This window comes from Pleuronectes platessa, chromosome 16 (genome assembly GCF_947347685.1).
Source record: "Pleuronectes platessa chromosome 16, fPlePla1.1, whole genome shotgun sequence".
NCBI lineage: Eukaryota > Metazoa > Chordata > Actinopteri > Pleuronectiformes > Pleuronectidae > Pleuronectes > Pleuronectes platessa.
The window spans coordinates 1,243,706-1,264,955 of NC_070641.1; the positions used below are offsets into that span (position 1 = coordinate 1,243,706).

Sequence of the window (21,250 nt, forward strand, 5' to 3'; positions counted from 1 at the left end):
GAGGCAGCGAACCAGACGGTGATAGATGCAGTGAGGATGGACTCAATGATGGCTGTGTAGAACTCAACCATCACTTTCCACGGCATGTTGAATTTCCTCAGTTGCTGCAGGAAGAACATCCTCTGCTGGGCTTTCTTAATGGTGGAGGTGATGTTCTCCGTCCATCTCAGGTCCTGTGCGATGATCATCCCCAGGAATCTGAAAGACTCCACTGTTTTAACTTTGGAGTCGCACAGGGTGAGGGGGGCGGTTTGGGCTGGGCTCCTCCTGAAGTCTGCTACCATCTCTACAGTTTTTAAAGCGTTCAGCTCCAGGTAGTTCTGGCTACACCAGGAAGCCAGGCTGTCAACTTCCTCTCTGTAGTCATAGCACAGAGACAGCCTTGGCAAAAGTCACTAATGACCTTCTACTAGCTTCAGATCAGGGATTTGTGTCTGTCCTAGTCCTGTTAGATCTCAGTGCACATTTTATTACAGAGACTAGAAGAGTTAATTAGCATTAAAGGAACCGCCCTAAACTGGTTTAAATCTTATTTTTCTGATCACTTCAAATTCGTGCAAATTAATGATGAGTCATCTGTGCGCACCAAAGTTAACCATGGTGATCTACAGGGCGCTGTACTCGGCCCAATTGTATTCTCATTATATATGCTTCCACTCAGAAACATTATCAGGACACACTCGATAAATTTCCACTGCTATGCGGATGACACCCAGTTATACTTGTCAATAAATCCTGAACAAAGTAATCAATTAACTAAACTTCAAGTGTGTCTCAAGGACATAAAAACCTGGATAAGCTGCAATTTTCTCTTATTAAACTCAAATAAAACAGAGGTTATAATACTTGGCCCTAAACACCTTAGAGATATATTATATAATGATATGGCTGCGCTAGACAACATTGCCCTTACTTCCAATGAAACAGTCTTGGGAGTGATGTTTGATCTTGATTTTTCCTTTAATTTACACTTGAAAAAAATTTCTAAGACCACCTTTTTCCACTTGCGTAATATCTCAAAGATCAGACATGTCCTTTTGCAAAAAGATGCAGAAAAACTAGTCCACGGCTTTGTTACATCCAGACTGGATTATTGTAATTCATTATTATCCGGCTCCAGCAGTAAGTCTGCAGCTTGTTCAAAACGACACAGCACGTGTCCTGACAAGAACCAAGAAAAGAGACCACATTTCTCCTGTATTAAACTGGCTTTTGGTTAAATCTAGAAAAGAATAAAAAATTCTCCTCCTCACCTTCAAGGCCCTCATTAATATGGCACCATTTTATTTTAAAGAGCTGTTAGTACCTTATCAACCCACTAAAGCACTCCTCCCCATGGTTGATCATGATCTTGCTGGCTGCTGACCATAGACTATGATTGAAGCAGGACTGCTTGATATATAGTATTTCTCCTAAAATACTTGACCATTACTGACCATAATCCATTAATTCATTGACCTTCAGTTATCCTTCAAAAAGTTTACCCTCATCAATGCTGCTAAAACCATTATCCTCATGATGTTCTCCTCTGCACTTGACATCTATTGCACTTTTGTCCGTCCTGGGAGAGGGATCCCTCACATGTGGCTCTCTCTGAGGTTTCTACATTCTTTTAAAAGTGTCACTAAACATGGACCTTTGATCAGTAGCAGGAGTTATACACAATGTACCTTATGATAACTCAGCAAAGGGAAACAAGTTCTAGGCACACAAACTAAGATAGTTTTCCTCTTTTGTTAACAGCCTGCACAGTGCTAGTACAGAGAAGAAAAAAATCACTGGACACAGTCTAGTTTTGCTGCAGGCCAAATTTGATACAGATTAATAAAGACTGAACCGACTCCTGCAAGAGCACCTGGATAATTCTAAAGAGAATAGATGGATGGGGAATGTGGTCGCGTTGATTAAGTCCCTGCCCTTTGTACACACGTCGCTACTACCGATTGGATGGTTTAGTGAGGTCCTCGGATCGGTCCTGCAAGAGATTGTAACGGCCCTGGCGGGGGGCCGATAAGACGATCAAACTTTACTATCTACCAAATTTAGGTAGACTTTGATGGAAATCGGAAAATGCAAGAGGCTGGAGCACCAAATTTGTCTTTGTGTATTTTAATAGAGGCTTTCTGCAGAAAGGATCAAAACAGAGAATCACATGGATCTCAGAGTAGAGATGCAGGACAGTCACATACAAGGATCTCATTATAGGACCACTAAGACTGTTTTCTGAGCCAGTTCAGACTAGTTATGTAGGCGCAGTTTGAGAAAGGAATCAAAACCCAGAAATCAGATTTACATATGTTTCCTTGGGAGATAAAGCAGGCAAAAATTCAGCTCTTTGGAGAATAAATAAGTGAATAAAGTTATCTAGCTATCTATCTATCTAGCTATAAAGGTTTTCAGGTCCAAAAAATATTTAGACGGGTTATATAGCTTTAAGGTCACAAACAGTTCTGGGCATAAAAGTCTCAAACAGGCTATAATATGTATTGCAAAAACTTACTTTTCAACTACAAAATAGGTTTCAACCACATTTAGTTACCAATTGAGCAGCTGCCTTCTGGATGAGCTGCAGAGTTCAAATGGCACTAGCAGGTAGACCTGCCAGGAGGGAGTTGCAATAGTCTTGTAGGAGATTACCAGGGCCTGGTCGCGCCGCCTTCTGAGTAAAAAGGGGACGTATTCTCACCCCCCATAAAAACTATCATTAACGATTAGAGAAGTAGTAGAAGTAGGATTAGACCACATTAACATGAGCCCCACTGTTCCAATGTCAGCGATACCACAATGGAAATTTGTGATACCATCCATGGACACCAGTTTGTATCTAAAACTAAGGAACCAAACTGTGCAATGGTGCAAAATCATATAAAGTCTGCCCAACACATCACCAGGACGGAGCTACCATCTGGCGGTGTAGGAGGAAGGCCAATCGGATAATCAAAGACCCAGAGCAGCTGAGACCAGAGAAACTCTGTGTTTTCACTGTTTCCATTGTTAAGAAGCAGACTGTGAATCAGTGAGTGGCTGGCTGGCTGGCTGCTTCACGTGAACGAGCTCTGATCCCACTGTGTCTCTGAGCGAGTGAGCGGGGGCAGGGGGCGGAGCCCCGGGACCTGTGCGCTATCTGCGAGCACACAGACACACACAAACACACAAGCACACACTCGCCCGCTCCTGGTACTTCATGACGACTTGATGCGATGATGTTTTAAAAAAATATTGTGACTTAGACAACCACCAACATTTTCGTCTCGTCAACGAAAGTTAAAATAGATTTAGTCATAATTTTATTTTCAAAGATCCGTTTTCGTTACGTCTTCGTCTCGTCTTAGTCATGGGAAAAAGGTCGTTAACGAATATTTGTCATCATAGTTTTCAACGAAATTAACACTGGATTGCTGCCAATCTACTGCTCTACACTCCAGTCCAGAGGGTGGCGGTAATGCGCCTGTGAGAGGGTTTGCCAACCGCCAATACACAGCAGACGAAGAAGAAGAAGAATAAAGATAAGACCGACTGTTGCCTGAGTCACGAAATCGAAATGGCGGCATTAGCAGAGAGGATGGAGGTAAGGTCTCATTACAAAATATACTCAGATTTCCTCTAATTTCCATGCCTTTATTTCGTGTATCAAGGCTATATGCGTCAATCAGATAAACTGTGTATTAGGGTGTTTAAACGTCTGTTTTAGTTTTTATAGGCATGGGTGGTGGGGGTCGTGGATGCATCCATTTTAACTTTGACAACGTGACTCTGCCGATGCCGTTCATTTATACGAATCGTTTTTCAAACTGCCGTCTGATTCATACATTGAAGTCCATTTAATGGGTTATCAGTTTAAGCTTGTGGCAAACCACGCGAGCCGAAGTGAGTGACGTGAGCAGAAGACGTTGTAGGTCGGCAGCGTTTGACCATTGTGGCGAACCGCATGGTATCTGTTAGCTGCTGAGCTAGTTAGCAGGCGTGGGCGCTGGGTCTCGCTCCCGCTGGATTACTTAAACCAGCATTTAATAGGCGCGTGCTTCACATGGGCGAAGATGGTTTCCCTGTCGGATTTCGTTCATTTGTGGCAATTGCATTATTATTTTGTATCGGGATTTCTCGGTAGTCGCACAGCGAGTTTAAGCAGGTTACCCAGGTTTTCCACAGTCCTTAGTGTGCATTAAATAGATTAGAGGACGGGGCTGTTCACATCTGACAGCATCTGTGATTATTGGTGAGTGGTGGGTTTAGACATGGTCGACTTTGGTCTAGACGTGGTGTTTTGATGGATCGCAACATGGATCGCAACCATGTGGCGCGCTAATTATTTTAGGACTAGTAGCTGAGGAAGTTGCCAGCCCATCACAGTTAGGGAACAAAACCCAGCTACTTGCTTAGACTGCAGTAAAAATTATATTATTTCAGTTTTGGAGGGGAACGTGTTCGGGGTGGTTCCATCGTGATGTGATGGTCAACTCGAGAGTCCCTGCATTCATGATTAAGGTGTTCAATACCTTGCTTGAAAATGTTTCTGTTGAGCTCAAAAAGCCAGAAAAGTTCAGCAGGGATTTCCTCCACAATGATTCCCCACGACCATCTTAGGCCTGTTGGTAACGTTTATCAAAATAGCTAAGTTGTATAGTGTAGAAAAACGTGAGGTGCTCATAAACTCAAAAGCGGTGTCAAACACTTCACTCTCACAGATACATAAACTGCTGGACTTTTGATAACACATTGCGCAGTAAAGTTGACGCTGTAATCATTACGTCATGGTAAAGGCCAGCGCATGCTTCTGCGGACACGCAAGCGCAGAAGCCCTTGCGTACGTACCCCTTCTTGCGTGCGTCGACCAATTTTTCTAGCTATAGAAAAAAAAACTACACAAGCCTCACCCAGCCCGCAAGGTTTCATGCCCCCATAATACCGGCAGAAGATTTAGAAGAACGAATATGGACCACATAGAAGAGAGTTTGGCAGAAGAGATCTGAAAGTATGACTACTTGTATAATGGAAGATATGGGACATATTTTGTCCGACAGAAAAAGGGAGCAGCAGTGGCGATGTAAAAAAATAAATAGTCGACGAAGACTGCCACACACAAAGAAGGCGTCTCTAAGGTCGTCAACGACAACGTTACTCCGCCTAGCGTTCTGGTGGTGAATTGCTTTGCAACACGCGCAACCCTTGGAGAACCACAAATTAAAACGAATCGGTCGACACAACTGTGTGAAAAGCCGCAGAAGCATGCGCCGGACTTTAGCTTTGCTGTTGGCTTTATGGCTGCAAACTTCAGGTTTTTAAGAGTGTGATGTAAAGAACTGTATCCTGAACTCAAACAACAAATATCACATCATTAAAGCAATAGAACACCGGAGCTAAGCCTCTCCTAGACTGTAACGGTGTATATCTTTTGAGGTTTCTCAGGGGGAGAGCTCAGCCAAGCCTGCTGCTGAGGATATGACTTCAAAAGACTACTACTTTGACTCATACGCCCACTTTGGTATCCATGAGGTAAGAAACGATTGTGCAAAATGTCTAAAGTTCAAGCCTATCTTACCAGATAATGACCTTTGGGGCCTTTCAATGACCCTATAGGAGATGCTCAAAGATGAGGTTCGCACGCTGACCTACCGCAATTCCATGTTCCACAACAAGCATCTGTTTAAGGACAAAGTGGTGCTGGATGTGGGCAGTGGGACAGGCATCCTCTGCATGTTTGCTGCCAAAGCTGGAGCCAAGAAGGTTATAGGGGTATGTGTTGGGTTAATCAAATCATCCATTTGTCTAGTTTCTATATTAACTGAACATATCCCAGATTGACCAATGGCAATGATCTTTTTAGAGTGGCATAAGTAGAGAAGATGTGAATTAAAATATTTTTTATTTTCATAGATAGAGTGCAGTAGCATCTCAGACTATGCAGTGAAAATCGTCAAGGCCAACAAGATGGATGATGGTGAGTAAATTATCTGGAGATACAAGTAGGGTTTCTTTATGTGCAGATCAGGGTCATACAATTTTTGCTGTGCCTCCTGAACTACTCTTGTGTATGCAGTTGTGACTATCATCAAGGGGAAAGTGGAAGAGGTGGTCTTGCCCGTTGAAGGAGTAGACATCATCATATCGGAGTGGATGGGCTATTGTCTCTTCTATGAGTCCATGCTCAATACAGTAATTTATGCCAGAGACAAATGGCTGGTAAGTATGTGTGTAAGAAGGAGAAAAGGGCTTTGTTTTATGCTCTACTTTTCACTACTTGTCATATTTTTCCATCTTTCAATCTTCAACACAAACAAGCATGCATTTTCTAGTGAATACAATTTTGAAATCTATAAATGAATACCCTTTACTTGATCCAAAAGTGTTTGCTGATACTGGTAACCCAATAAGTACATAGCAAATTATATTTCATTTTTAAAATTATACCAAAGACGATATTTTTTCATTTCTGCTTGCCCTTACAGTGAATCCATGCTTTGCATGGCCTTTCATACGACTAGCAGACACACATTGCGCAGACATATTTACGCAATCGATTGGGTTGTGTCGTCCAAGCCCTAATCTGCACTCTGGATAACCTCAAGTTCTGCTCCTGAGTTTTTTTTCCACCTCTCACCCCTTCACAGAAGCCAGATGGAATGATTTTCCCAGACAGGGCAACACTTTATGTCACTGCCATTGAGGACAGGCAGTACAAGGACTACAAAATTCACTGTAAGTAGTCTTTTCTCCAGACCCAACTTAAGCCTTTGAGTTGCAGTGTTTCCTTTAGGTTGGGAGTCCTCTGTGATTCCTGGGTTAAAGGAGACTCAACAATAGTAAAGCTGTGTTTGTTCCAAACATTTGACTAATTATTCAACCCTCAGAACATTTCTGTTAGGAATGGAAAGACAAATGTACAAGGCATAGGACTGGCCCCAACTGTCTGATATCAACATTTTGTGTTTTAATGCCACTGTGTGCTCTGTCAGGGTGGGAGAATGTGTATGGGTTTGACATGTCGTGCATCAAGGAGGTGGCCATTAAGGAACCCTTGGTTGACGTGGTGGACCCTAAGCAGTTGGTCAGCAATGCCTGTCTCATCAAGGTGGGTCAATCAATGATAAATTGATACTTAACCGATTCCTTTACGACTAAGCTGGTTTTGTGAATATCTAGTTAACTTAAAGTTTACCTTTAAGCATTTTCAGACCTACGAAACTGCTTCTGATCTTACTTATGCTAACCTGCGTCTGAGCTGGTTGATTTTGTGATTACAGCTCAAAACCTGTCAAACTACTGATCACTTGAAAACCAGTGAAAGATATACATGATTTTGTCAGGCACACAAGTTTACAATGACTTGAAAAGCACCAGATTTTTTTTTAAAGAAGAGTGGAATTGTTTTGCTGTTCCGAACTGTGTCCATATTTAATACATCAGAGCTGCCATAGCTTCATTTTAATTTGATTTCTTACAGTGTTTATGCTTTAACTCTCTTTTACTGTAGCTCTGATTTAAAAACAAGGATAATAGAAAAAGCACATGTCTTAATTCAAACATGACCCACGCATCGTTCAACATTTCCCAGAATAGATAAGCATTTCCAAATCCTCATGTCATCACAGTAATTTTCTCCTCTTTGCTTCTTTCAAATACAAAACATCTAAGACGAGAAGCAAACTAATATTTAAAAGCAAATGGCATACAAAATCAAAGATTGCAGATTAAATGTGTCATTTAAGAAATTGATCTCCTTCAATATGCCTTTTTACCCCAGATGATATGTAGAATCTGCTTTGTTGTACAGGCCTATGAAGTATCTCTTTACTTTGCTGCAGAGGTATTAACTCTGATTGTGTTGTGGTTTTTTATTCAGGAGGTGGACATTTACACAGTGAAGGCCGAGGACCTGACCTTCACCTCACCATTCTGCCTACAGGTCAAGAGGAATGACTACATCCATGCTCTTGTGACCTACTTCAACATAGAGTTCACCCGCTGTCACAAGAGGACCGGCTTCTCTACAAGTCAGTCTGCTCTTACACACAGTCCACCTAGTTTTTACACAATGGCAATTGGTATGGCTTCATGTGATGTAATTCATACTGGAGACACTGCATGGACAGATGAACAAAGTAACATTGATAAGTTCTTAGTTCTCTTACAACCAGTAAGATACTCTTGCATTAAAGTACGGGGATGCTTGCTAGCCATGAGATCAGCAAATTGTTAGCAAGAGCTGTTACTGTCTGTAATTACAAATTTTCCTACCAAATTTTTTTTACCAATAAGGCCTCAGATGCCTCGCTACAGATGTTCCTTTATACAATTCTAGCCACTTGGTTATTCCCACACCTCATGTCTTGTCTGTTGAGCAGTGTACTGCCACTGCACTACTGCTATGACAAATCAGCACCCATGGCACCTGGTAATCGCTGTGTCAGTCTGATATTATCTTATGTGCCGAAATAAAATTATGAAAATGTTCTGTATTATTTCTGCGAGTTTTGGCCTCACAGCTGTAGTTTCAGTTGCTGACCACTGTTTCAGACTTCATAGTTTTTTTCTTTTAATTGAAAACTGTATAATGTAAATTATAGTACATACCGGTATATAATGTTTTTGACAGCTTTTTCTAAATATATTGATATCTGGCTGACTGTTGAGGAAGAAGTACCTACGTATCACTGCATTTGAATGGTTATCAGAAAATCGTACTTGAATTGAGAGGCTAGTGAAGACTCACAATTAGATATCCAGATTATGCAGTTATGATTTTCAACTGTTGTAAATCATTTGCTACATTTACAGGTTGTGGTTACAGCTAAAAACAAAGCAGTGTATTCTCTATTATGGGGATTTGCGTTGATCGTTGACATGTTTCAAATGAACACATTTAGCATTTTACACTACATTCATTCCCTATTTCTCAGGCCCAGAGTCTCCCTACACCCACTGGAAACAGACTGTCTTCTACCTGGATGACTACCTGACTGTCAAGACTGGTGAGGAGATATTTGGCACCATCAACATGAAGCCAAATGTCAAAAACAATGTAAGCAGAGCCCTGGAAGGTCTTACATTCTTTAAATAAAAACAAGTATAACGTATATTTGAGTAGCATCAACACTGTATCTAGTTAGTGTTTGCATCTTTGCTGAATCACTGCTGTATGGGTTTTCAGAGAGACCTGGACTTCACCGTAGACATCGACTTCAAGGGTCAGCTGTGTGAGATATCGAAGACGTCGGAGTACAGGATGCGTTAGAAGTTCCTCTCCCTCCCCTGTGTTTCTTTGGTCGAGGACAGATGATTCAGTTTGACTGAAAGTCTGTTCAATAGTTTGAAGCTCACATGCAGCAACATTTTAAAGATCCTTTTTTGTTTTTGTAGTTTCTTTTCATTTACTTGTTCAAACATTACCAGTATTAAAGAGGTTTTCACATTCTTACAGTCTAGAGTGCATTGATTCAGTAATTCATATAACAGTTGTCTCTTGTTTTTTACTTGGGCATTCATTGCACATTGGAAATTAATTTAGACAGTTCAACAGCCTTGATCATGCATATCTGCATAGTTTAACTGTCTTATCATTTAGCCTACTCTATCATCACCACCTGCTCTGCCCTTGGCATCTGTTGAAACTGTTCGTGTTCGTTTAATTTAAGGGTGTTCCGATAAGGAGCTTTGGGCTCCGAAAAGCTGATCACTGATCGTTTGCAGTAGTAACTCCTGATACTGATCACAGGTGATTCAAGTCCCCACTTATGATTGGATTTATCCTCCCTGCTCTATATGCAAATGAATGCTAACAAGAATTGTGTCAGTAAATGTCCATTATTAGTAATGTTTTTTAAATAAACATGTCACCACTGATGTGCAAAGGTGAAGTCTGACTGCAACAGTCATGTTTGTTACACAGAAGGAAAGCATGTACTCACATTTGGATAATTTACTGCTCAAATAATCCAATAGTCAGGGACAGTTTTCATAAAGATTAAATTAAGTACAATATCACAAACATCTGCAACTTAAACGAGCGCTTCAATTTCAATACAGGCAAATTGTGATAAGACCCCTGGTAACAGGCGAAGAGATCTCATTTGCTATGTCCACCATCATCTCTTGGAACTAAGTGAAAAATGGCAAATGGTTTTGTATTTATATAGAGCTTTTCTAGTCGACCACTCAACACTATCCAGTACAGTTTTACATTCACAAAGTGCATCTATAAGCAGCACTTTAGTTGTTATGAGGGCAAATTCAGGGTTCAGCATCTTGCCTAAGGACACTTTGGCATAGAGATGGGGAAGACTGGGGATGGAACTGCTGACGTTCAGGTTGGAGGACGACTACTATCCCTCAGCCACTGTATGTAATAACTACCCAATTTGGGAAACAAATTATTTACGGGATTAGGGTAACACTTCATGAGAGCTGTTAGTTGTGCCTCATCTGATTGGCTCATATTAGTCTTTATATAGATTGAGAATCAAACTAATTAGAAGGAATATTGGCCAAAGCTGTTCCGAGGATCCTTACTTTTTTTGGATCAAGAAACCCTGCCTCCTAAACGTTTGTACTGTCATTTATGGCTACACAAAACTACCATTTAAAATTGTCCGTCAGATGCCATCGGGTTTAGTTTGGTCTAAAATGAATGTCTGAAAAAAGAGTATTACACAGGGTTATGTTTGTGTAAATGTGGAGGTCATTTTCCAATGAGCGGATCAGTACAAATGCAGAAGTTAAACTGCATATAACCCTGAGGCTTCCTGATATCATCCCAGGAATGTGTTATGTGCATTTACCGACCGAATGCCAGTTATTTAGTATGAAACATCAAAATAGACTGAAGTAGTTAATTGTGGATTCCCTTTTGTGGGATTCCACCAATTCTATGGGGTAGGCCTGCACAATATATCTAAGATTCATAGTTATCGTGATAGCAACATGTGTAATATACATATAGAAAAATATTTCTTGAACTGCAATAAATGGTGTTCCATGTGCCATGCCTTCACGCTCTACACTGTGTTCATAATTATTAGGCAAGTAGAATTTTTGAGGATTCATTTGATTATTGAACAGCTACAGTGCTTGCGGTCAATCAAAATTTTTACTTAACCTCAAACCTGAATATAAAAAAAATATCTGTCCACAATTATTGGGCGACTATTAGTGTGCAAAATTATTATGCAAATAAATGAAAACGAACATATCCCCATCTCACTTGTTTATTTTCCTCTGTTAAAGTGAGTATAATAAACAAACTCAGTTTCTTGATCTGTTGACGATCAACTGTTGGTGCAGCAGCAACCACAGCCTCCCAGACACAAGGGGGCCAATGTCATTATTCTTTCGTCTTTAAGGCCTTTACTGGCTAGCCACGCAGTAGAGTACTTTGATGCATGCAAAAATCTCGGTCTTCTTGAAAGATGCTGACTTTTGCCTTTATCACTGCTTGAAGAAAGTGTCTTCTAAAAACTGTTAGTAGGTTTTTGGAATTGATTTTGAGTCTATCTTCAACCTGAAAAGGTCCAACTAGCTCATCTTTAATAATACCAGCCCATACCAGTACCCCACCTCCACCTTGCTGGCGTCTGAGTCGAAGTGGAGCTCTGTACTGATCCAGCCACAGGCCCATCCATCTGATCCGTCCATAAAACCTTTGAAAAATCTGTCTTAAGATATTTCTTGGCCCAGTCTTGACGTTTCAGTGGTGGTCGGGTTTCAGCCTTCCTTACCTTGGCCATGTCTCTGAGCACTGAACACCTGGGCACTCCATTTAGATTGCAGTTCTGGAATATGACAGCACTGGAGGATAATGGGTTCCTGGTAGCTTGACATTTGATTCTTCTCAAATCTTTGGCAGTTAATTTGTATATTTTTTTCTCAACACGTTTCTTGTGACCCTGCTGACCATTGCAACAAAACGTTTGATGGTTCTGTGATCATACCTCAATATCTTAGCAATTTCAAGAGTTCTGCATCCCTCTGAAAGACTTTACAATTTTTGACATTTCAGAGCCAGTTAAATCTCTTTTTTTGCCCATTTTGCCTGAGGAAAAGAAGCTGCCTAATAATTAGGCACACCTTGATATAGGGTGTTGATATCCTTAGGCCACACCCTCCCTCATTTATCAAATACACGTCTTCTGATATGCTTAAATCCAAAAGGCATTCAAGTTTATACAGCTTGGAGTTGGAAAATATGCATAAAAATTATGATATGGTCAAAATACTCACTTGCCAAATAATTGTGCACACAGTGTTCATGTCAATATATTTGCTAGAATCAGATGGAGCCCTGCTTCCCTAGATAATAAATTGAAAATATTCAGATCATTGAAAGGTTGAAAAAGAGAATAGAGAGAGAACAGAGAAACGTCAGGCAGCTGTCAAATCGTGTGCCTCCTCCAGACGAAATGTTACTGTGGAAACTTCTAGTTATATTCGTCTCGGGTCAAATTCATATGAGCGGTTGATCATATAAAGAAATTATGTAACTTATTCATGATAGGGCCAGAACAATAGGGTAAGAGGGTATCATTTTCCATCACAGTACACAAAAAATAGACCAAGTCATCTTGGTATATTGATCTTGGTTGCAGGATCTCACAATAAAAGACATACTAGGTATGGAGGACAGAAAACAGGTGAGGGTACTCATAGCATTTTAAGAGATACAGGGGTTTTTCACAGGGTATGATGGTAAATAGTAATAGATGTTAAAATGTTAGAATTATAGGTGTTTTATAATAGGAGTAGGGTGTAAAGTGTGTGTGTTTCTTTTCAGAGAGAGAGAGAGAGAGAGAGAGAGAGAGCGAGCGAGAGAAAGATGATCGAGCGAAAAGCAGGGACTTTCTGCAGACATTTAAACTTTTATTTATTTTATCAAGTCCGAAGGCTTCCCCTGGGATATTTGCTCAAACATATACCGAAAATGCGGAGGATATCTGGAGTTGTGGTCACTGATCACAATGTTTATAAACCATAGGTATAAACCTATAAAATGGCAGCAGAAGCGCTTTCCGCTTGACCAATCCGCGTGGCGCTGCGCTCTGCCTTTGGATATGATCGTGCGCGTTCACGGCTGGTTGAGCTGTTACGAGCCTTATTCGAGCCACGGAGCGAGGCTAAAGATTTAGAGCGGACATTACCATACATCTTATCTGCTGCTTAAGAAAGAAAGAAAGAGAGAGAGGGCGAAAGGGTAGTATTTCACACCACAACCTTGCCGTTAAGTCTTTCGATCGAGTCATTCTGGTCAACCTGTGATGCATTCCAGCTTTTATTTTCGCAAGCTAGCTAGCTAGTGGTTGAGCTAGCGCTACGGTGCCTCAGTCGGAGTAAGTTAACGTTACATTTTCGGACGTATTTTGTATAATACACCTGATTGCGTACACTCGAGAGACCTCCAGTTGGTAGTTTTTACCTCAGTTATGTAATGTTGTAGATGTCGTGCGTGTCGCTTCTGTCCTAGCAAGTACGGATTGAATGAAATAACGTTAGCTTGCCTCAAGCAGCGGAAACGAACCAGTTAACAAGGATAACGTTGAATTAAACTACTGCTGACTGATCCACCACCCTCTAGCTAATAAAGCACATGCTATCCGAACTAGCCAACCACAGGCACACCGCTGGGTAGGTCACTCCAAATAGTAGCGATAGACCGGAATCGTGAAGAAGCTAAATCCTACCAAACGTCAAGTTGGCCATCTTCCACTCCTGTTCAGTGTGACAGGCTGACCAACGCCAGGTCGTTTTTTCGGATAAGGCCGGAGTGAGGACAGGAACTTGTGAACATGCCGGCTGTGTCGAAAGGAGATGGAATGCGCGGATTAGCGGTTTTCATTTCGGACATTAGAAACTGTAAGTGTGTATTTCATGGATTGCTATTGCAAATGTGTGCCTAGTAAAACCAGTACTATTAGTTGATCTTCTACCTATCTGGGTCGTGTTAATCAAGAATGTGTAATCAAGAATGCTGACTTAATATCAACCAAGACAGTTAAAAGAGCCCATTTATCTTCACCAGCACAATACTCAACCTGTCTAACATACTATCTTAAGTTGTGAATTAAACCTAACCAAATGTTTTGCTCTCCGTGTCTGGTGCTTGGTCTCAGTCATGGTAAACTCCCAGCTTTAAAATATATTTGGTGTTCGACAAGGTTTTTCCTCAGGTTAGACAAGTTGAGCTGCCCAGTCATGCATTTTGCATTCAATTTTGTAGTGTGTGTTGTCTGTGTTGACTTTTGGCAAGTATTACCACACTTGCAACTGCTTTTGGCCCTGAAACAAAGTGGTCCGGATGTGTATTTTTTAAATTGAGTTTCTATGTGCCATTTCTCTTGGATTTTATTCTGTCACTTTTCATTGCAGTTTGGGTAACAGGTGATAAAAATACTTTTACCCTTTCCAGCAGTTTATTAGAAAATAAACTTAATCTTCTTGTACAATGCTGTTGCTAAATGTATTACAGACATCTGCAATTTAATTATTGTTGGGTATCGTTTCAATTTGGTAGATTCCGATTCTGTTTTTCGAATCCAGTTCTTATCAACTACCTATCTCAATTCCCGAAAAAGGTTAAAAATGTTTAGATAACAAAAATATCTTTATGGGACTGGATCAATGCACAGTAGCTGTGCTTCATGTTACACCAGGGCAGCAGTGGTAATGCATTGAAGTAGACTGGCCACATTACAATAGAAAACCCACACAACTCATCTCAGACTTATCAGACATGCTCAATGTCTTTAACCCAACTGTGTAAATTTGTAGTTACTGAGATGGAGGCAATGTTGAAACATTTTGCGCGGAAAATACTGGTGTTTAAATTAACCAAACAACACAGTCTTATATGTGGATCATTAGTAGAAGAAAATGTTCTAATTGCTCCTGTAAATGAATGTTTCATCAATAATTGTCAACTTTAAGATCCCTTGAATGCCTTCGAAAATGGTGTTGTTGCCTCCGAGGCTGGCTCTCCCTAGCTCTACTGGAGGTGCTAGCGAGGTGCTTCTAGCGCTAGTTGAAGATGACACACTTGGGCTCGGAGACTGCAGAACATTAAACACTGTACAGTCTTTCAGATCAACGCTGTGCTGCCCTGTCGTTGTCTTTTTTTAAAGTGAAGCCACACTTCTGACCGTTTAACGCAGCTCATCTTAGCCACGTTAGCAATGCTTGCTAGGTAATTGAACAGAATTGTAGATATCTACAGTATAATGACAAACCATCCACAAGAATACGCAAAGTAATTTGAATCTTACGATGTAATTGCAGATCTCTCTCCCTCTCCTCACTTAATTGGGGAAGGGACAGTCGTTAAAGAACATTTGACATTAAAGCCTCAATGAACTTGTTAAAGGTGATCTCACATGACACAGCAGCACATCACTACGGTATGAACATAAAGTTGTTTACAATCAGAATATAAAGTGAGAGAATAACGGTTCAAACATGTTTCTCTTCAGGTTCATACCGTGGTGATGTTGTGCTGCTGTGCCATTTTATATCAGTTTTGTACATTTAGCAGCTAAGGGTCTTATTTAAAGGCTGAATTGTAAAGTGTTCCGTCACTTGTGATGACTTATCCCCACTGTATTGTTAGCTGTGTTTGTGTCTGTGCTATTTTTCAAATATTTACTCAAGAGATTAGATTTTGTCATCACGTGAGCTACACAAGGTCCTGGATTTGCTGTGCTGTGTACTGTAAAAGACCTGAAAAATCAAAGAATAATTATTTGCCAACTGTTTATGTAATGGGCTTTGATCGATTAAATCGATCAGTTGTTCAAGCCCTAAATGACTCGTTCAAAAATGTATAGGTTCTTCCTTGGCCCATACATCACCCCTCAACCAAGTTTGAGTATCATCTGTACATTCATTATTTTTAATCCACAAAGAGACAAACGCACAGCAATGGAAAGACAACCTCCTTGCCTGAGACTTTTGGCTAGAGTGGCAAGTGACTGAGTTTTGATTTTGAGGTTCACTAAGCTCAACTGCTAATAATCCTCAGCAAGTTTGTGTATAAAACTTTCCAGTTACAGCTTCTAATTTTTCTGAGCACAGCGGTTGTTAAATATTGAGCGTTGTAAGCAGTGTGTTGTATCAGTGACAATATTAACTAAATGTTAAATAAAATATTATAATAAGTCGTTTTCATATTTCTGGTTGGGAGATATATTTTCTGAGGTGGGAATTAACAAAGTACAAATATTTTGTTACTATATTTAAGGAGATTTTTTTGTAGGTATCTAATCTTTTTAGTTTTACCCCAACATTTTAATATCTGAACTTTCTACTCATTACATTTAACAGGCTTGTTACTTGCGTGTGTCAATGCATTTTAAGGGAATTGTCAGTTTTTTATATTTTGTATTGCCGAACGGCACCTTACCAACATTATGACAGATTTAAACCTAAAAGACGATGAGGTTTTGTGAACCATCAGTGCAGATCATGCACAAAATGCATACCAATGGCTTAAAAGAAGTATCAAGACTAAAGAGCCAAGATATGGAGACTCAACTTTGAGCTTGCTTTTGCTTTCAACTTGAATTTATAATTTTATTTTGGAAATAAGAATAGTTTTCAAGTATTCAAACTACATCATGTGACGTGAGTCTCAATTTCCTTTGCAGCCGCTAGAAATGGCCTCCAGCATAGTGTCTGCTGAAGTAATAGCAAACGATGAAAATTTGACTAATGTTATTTTCAAGATTATGTACCTGGATGTTCGGACATCCTGACAAGACTGCCATTGAGTGCTGCCATGGGTGCTGCTTAGGCAGCTCTTCATCGTGTTTTTTTTTAGTGTGTTTAAACAAGTTTGTGCTTCTTTTTCTCTGCATTGAAGTATGAGAACCATACTGTGCAACAGTATATAGCAATGCTCTCAACAGTACAGTGGTAGAAATTGATCAGCAGTTTCTGAGCGAGCTTATTGCGCCTTTGGTCCTCAGGAACAACAGTTGTGTTAAGCTTTCTTTCCTGATCAACAGTGCGGTGTTCACACTCTTTGTTATATCTGAAATCAATTACGATTTTTTTTTTTTGTGTTGAGGATCAAGACCATGGAACGCCATGCACTGTTGTGCTCGGAACCTAATAATTTTTTTTTTTTTTTTAAGATTATTTTTTGGCATTTTTTATGCTTTTATTGATAGTTTCAGAGACAGAGTTGAAATGGGGCAGAGAGGGGAGTGACATGCAGAGAATGACCGCGGGCTGGAATCGAACCCGGGTCCGCTGCTGGCCGAGGCCCATGGGGGGGACGCCCTACCAACCGAGCTAAGGGCGCCCCCTCGGAACCTAATAATTAACAGGAGAATGAACGAAAGGTACTATGGTGTGTGTGGTCTTCAACAAAGCATGTGTTGAGAGTGGGTGTATTCAAGTATGGTGTGTAGGAGGAGGGATGTTGGAAGAACTCAAAATGTGTGCTGGTGAGCCGTGAGATGGGGAGTTCCGTACATGGCAGTCGAAGACCTCCTCCTTTGTCGGCCAGCAAGACACCAAAGACAAAAGATAGTCAGTCTGGTCTTTCCATGATCAGAGTGACCAGCTGGTCGTGTACCCATTGCACAATAGTCTGATCCATTGGACATCTGTTCGCATATCATCGCCATTACTTCCTTGAAATTTGGTTCGTCACTGAAGGGCAATAAATCCTAGGATAGGTTGGGTCAAGAAGGTTCTAGCGGTTGGAGCCTGCATTTCTCTATCAACCATAAATGGTCAATGCAAAGCACCTCATGAATATTAAATTGTGCTGCTGACCAATGGGTTTCCACCATGAGTCATGACATTGTCATGTCATCAAGTGACGAGAAGGGGAGGCGAACATTTCTGACACTGACATCGAGGTGTTTGTTAGAGAGGTGTAGGTGAAGAGCATATAAGAAAATGCACCGATAGTCAGCTGCTGCTGTGGATAATACAATGTGTGAGAGTGAGTATGATAGAAAGAACGGAGCCTGAAATAGAAAAAGATGCAATTCAAAGGCTGAGGCAAAAACAAAGCAAAACTCTCAGACTGTGATGCAACTTGTCCCCATACTGCAGGATCATTCAATTCAGATGAAGCTGTGAAGTCCCCAATCTATAGAATTTAACGGAACTTTTATTATATGCTCGTGTTTGTACTGGAATGATTCGTTTCCATCGGTCGATCTGTGTGATACTGGGCTCAGTTCAGCACCAAGATCACAGATATATAGAATCTATATCAGCTGATCAGACATCGCTGAACCTTCGTTTCCTCCTCATCCTTCCATTAGCATGCATCCATCATGCAGAATCACGCACCAGTTTCACGGCAGTATTTATTTATGTAGAGCATCCGGACCAATTACCTCACATCAGTGAATCCTCACCTACACTCTGGGATATTATTTGGAAAGTGAATAGTTTACCTAGTCCCTCACTAGTTGGAGGGTTGGGCTTGAAGGCTCCTACACAGCTTATCTATCCTAGGTTTTATGGCTTTCAGACAAATGTCATTTTCCACTTGCAGACATGCTCTGCGCTTTGTTTTCAATACCTTCAATGTAGAACAGCCAGACTCGAATAAGTACGCGGTGGCAAATGGAAGAAGAGATTCATACCTCTGAGTTTTAGATGCCAAGGTGGTATTTCGTGATTGTGGCAGTTTTGCAGACGAGACCTCTTTAGTCTGGTTGTCTGATCTTTTTATTGTTAGAAATGTGACCATTTTTGCCTTAAGCAGGAGGTAGCTAGCAATTTTATCAACTTTCTAATGCAGCAGCCGCTTGATTTGGATTGGCTCTGTGTTTTCTTAATTAAAAGATTGGCATTAGAAGAAAAAAAAGATTGGCATCCAAAGACACTCAGATTTCGGTATGCATTGATAAATAACATCTAAAAAACATATTTAATTTAACAATTATTCTATTTTATTGTCACATTGAACCCCTTTTCCCTTATTTTCCGTGATCCCCCCGGTGCCCTAGAGTGAACCCCTTGGGGGTCGGGACTCCTACTTTGAAAAGCAGTGGATAGGCCATTCTAAACCAATCAAACTCAGTAATTTATACCTCAATACTGTGATGGGCACAGCCAGGACCTCAGTGTTAAAGTGACTGCAACAATCCGAAGTCATGATCCAACATCATGGAATAATAACTAAAAACATGTGATTATCGGTATTTGTGTGAAGAGGGACAGAGATGCACACGCACGCACACACATTCCGGCAGAGAGAAGTTTCCCCCAAAACACATAAGTACATAAGAGCATTGTACATAAACACAAATGTTTTTTTGATTTATATTGCGATACATCTTTCATATCGGCCGATATCAAAAAGATGATCGTGATAATATTTTTTCCCATATCACCCAGCCCTATTGGAATACCAGGTGTACATCTATACATCTATAACTGAATATTGGCATGTAGTGGACTTCAGTCATGGACCCCAATCGGGGTAGATTGGACAATATATGTCTGTTTTACAAGCTGCTGTTCCACAGCGAAAATTGACGCTGTTATGCTGCTAGGGCATAATGAAAACTCATTTTCTTAAAGTAAGTCTTGCAGTTTGTGATTTTGACAATAATCCAGCTTTAATTTTATTTGGACACTGACAAGTCAAAAAATATTTAAGATTCATGTTAAAACTGCAGCAGGCCAGTGAAAGACAGTCAAAATAATGTACATGTGGGCGTATCATATATAGTCAACGTATCGCAGCTTTTATCATGTGCAGTGTATAAAATGACTAGAGTATAAATTGTCACCTGAATGTTTTAAGCTGCATGAACTTCTCTTTGAGCTTCGCTTCTCTCGCGCTCTCTCTTCTCATGCTCCTCTCACAGCAGACTGCAGAACCTTTTTGTATCAGGAGGGAAGAGACTCAGACAGCACAAGAGAGCGAAAGTGAAGAGTCCCAGCGAGTTGACGAGAGTTTAGAGCTGGTTATTGACAGATTGTTCATATTCTTTTTGAACGCTGAACCTAAATAATCAGTTTACAAATAAAGAAGGTGAGCGTGATATTTTTTTTTTTTTTTTTTACTGGAAAGCACTTTGAGTGGTCATCAATACCAGAAAAGCGATATATAAATTTTGACCATTTAAATATCCTCTGCACTGGTACTTATGTGTCTTAGCACACTCACATTAAATTTGCGGGTTTGTGGCAGTGCTGTGAAGATATTATAAAATTGACGAGACAAAAACAACAGATTTCCCCCCCAAAATATATCAAAGATAAGACAAGAGTTTTCTTTCCCGTGAAAAGATGGTGATTCTTGAACTCAAAAGTTTGACAGAGACAGATCAAACATTTTCATATTTTAAACACTGACATTTTGCTACTCTTTTTCCCTTGTTAGGTAAGAGCAAAGAAGCAGAGATCAAGCGGATCAATAAAGAGCTCGCCAACATACGCTCCAAGTTTAAAGGTGATAAGGCTCTGGATGGCTACAGCAAGAAGAAATATGTCTGCAAGCTGCTCTTCATCTTCCTGCTTGGCCATGACATTGACTTTGGACACATGGAAGCGGTCAACCTGCTGAGCTCCAACAAGTACACAGAGAAACAGATAGTAAGTTGGCCACTGTTTGTCTTGTTTGTTACAGTTGTGTAGTTTGTTCAATGAAGATCAGTGAAAGCTTTCTGCTGTTCTAAGAAATACACATTAAAAATCTCTGATTCAGTGAAGGCAGATGTTTCAGTCTGAAGACATTTGCAGATTAACACCGACATGAATACCAGGCAAGAAAAAGCAAATATTTCTAAGCGAAATTCCCCTGAATATTCACATTACCTGCTCTAAAAAATTGTGCCTCAGGAAAAGAAAGGTTGAATCTTCATGAAGTGATGGTGATCCGTTCCTTTTACTTTACCTAAAAAAATTCGAAATACCTTTCCAACTATACCAAAGCCACTTAAGGGTGTATTTTATGATGGCCAAAGGACAGTTTGAAGATCTACTGACACCAAGATAATAGTTTTAAATGACTATTTACACTAATTCAATAAAAAAATGGGCATATTTGGTTCATTCATTTTCTTCAATAGTAGTTGGTTTACCTGTCGCTTGATCCTAGGTTCAAGTAAATGGTAAATGGATTTGTATTTATATAGCGCTTTTCTAGTCTTGATGACCACTCAAAGCACTTTACATTACAGTTTCACATTCACCCATTCAAACACACATTCATACAGTGCATCTATCCCAGCACTTTGTTATTCTATGGGGGGCCATTCAGGGTTCAGCATCTTGCCCAAGGACACTTCGGCAT

The 21,250-nt window shown here is 40.3% G+C and overlaps 2 protein-coding genes across 8 annotated transcripts in view; both read left to right on the plus strand.

The window, feature by feature from the left end:
- Positions 1-3,427: 3,427 nt before the first annotated feature.
- Positions 3,428-9,412, plus strand: prmt1 (protein arginine methyltransferase 1). 2 transcript variants are annotated; one of them, XM_053443441.1, is made up of 10 exons: positions 3,428-3,568; positions 5,398-5,493; positions 5,578-5,733; positions 5,875-5,938; positions 6,038-6,180; positions 6,609-6,696; positions 6,954-7,069; positions 7,841-7,991; positions 8,898-9,019; positions 9,149-9,412. In XM_053443441.1, the coding sequence occupies exons 1-10, from the start codon at positions 3,542-3,544 to the stop codon at positions 9,230-9,232; spliced, it is 1,047 nt and encodes a 348-aa protein (XP_053299416.1). In that variant the 5' UTR covers positions 3,428-3,541; the 3' UTR covers positions 9,233-9,412. The 2 variants fall into 2 exon arrangements, with proteins under 2 accessions (XP_053299416.1, XP_053299417.1); XM_053443442.1 differs by having other exon boundaries at positions 3,495-3,568; positions 5,407-5,493.
- A 3,628-nt stretch (positions 9,413-13,040) lies between these two features.
- Positions 13,041-21,250, plus strand: part of ap2a1 (adaptor related protein complex 2 subunit alpha 1) — a 67,107-nt gene continuing 58,897 nt past the window's right edge. For 4 of the 6 annotated variants that reach the window (XM_053444281.1, XM_053444283.1, XM_053444282.1 and 1 more), the window contains exons 1-2: positions 13,042-13,839; positions 20,339-20,550. In XM_053444281.1, coding sequence (XP_053300256.1) covers positions 13,773-13,839; positions 20,339-20,550 — 279 coding nt within the window. In that variant the 5' untranslated portion in view covers positions 13,042-13,772. Of the gene's footprint in view, positions 13,840-19,852; positions 19,988-20,338; positions 20,551-21,250 lie in introns of those variants that run through there. The other 2 variants (XM_053444285.1, XM_053444286.1) reach the window with 2 other exon arrangements.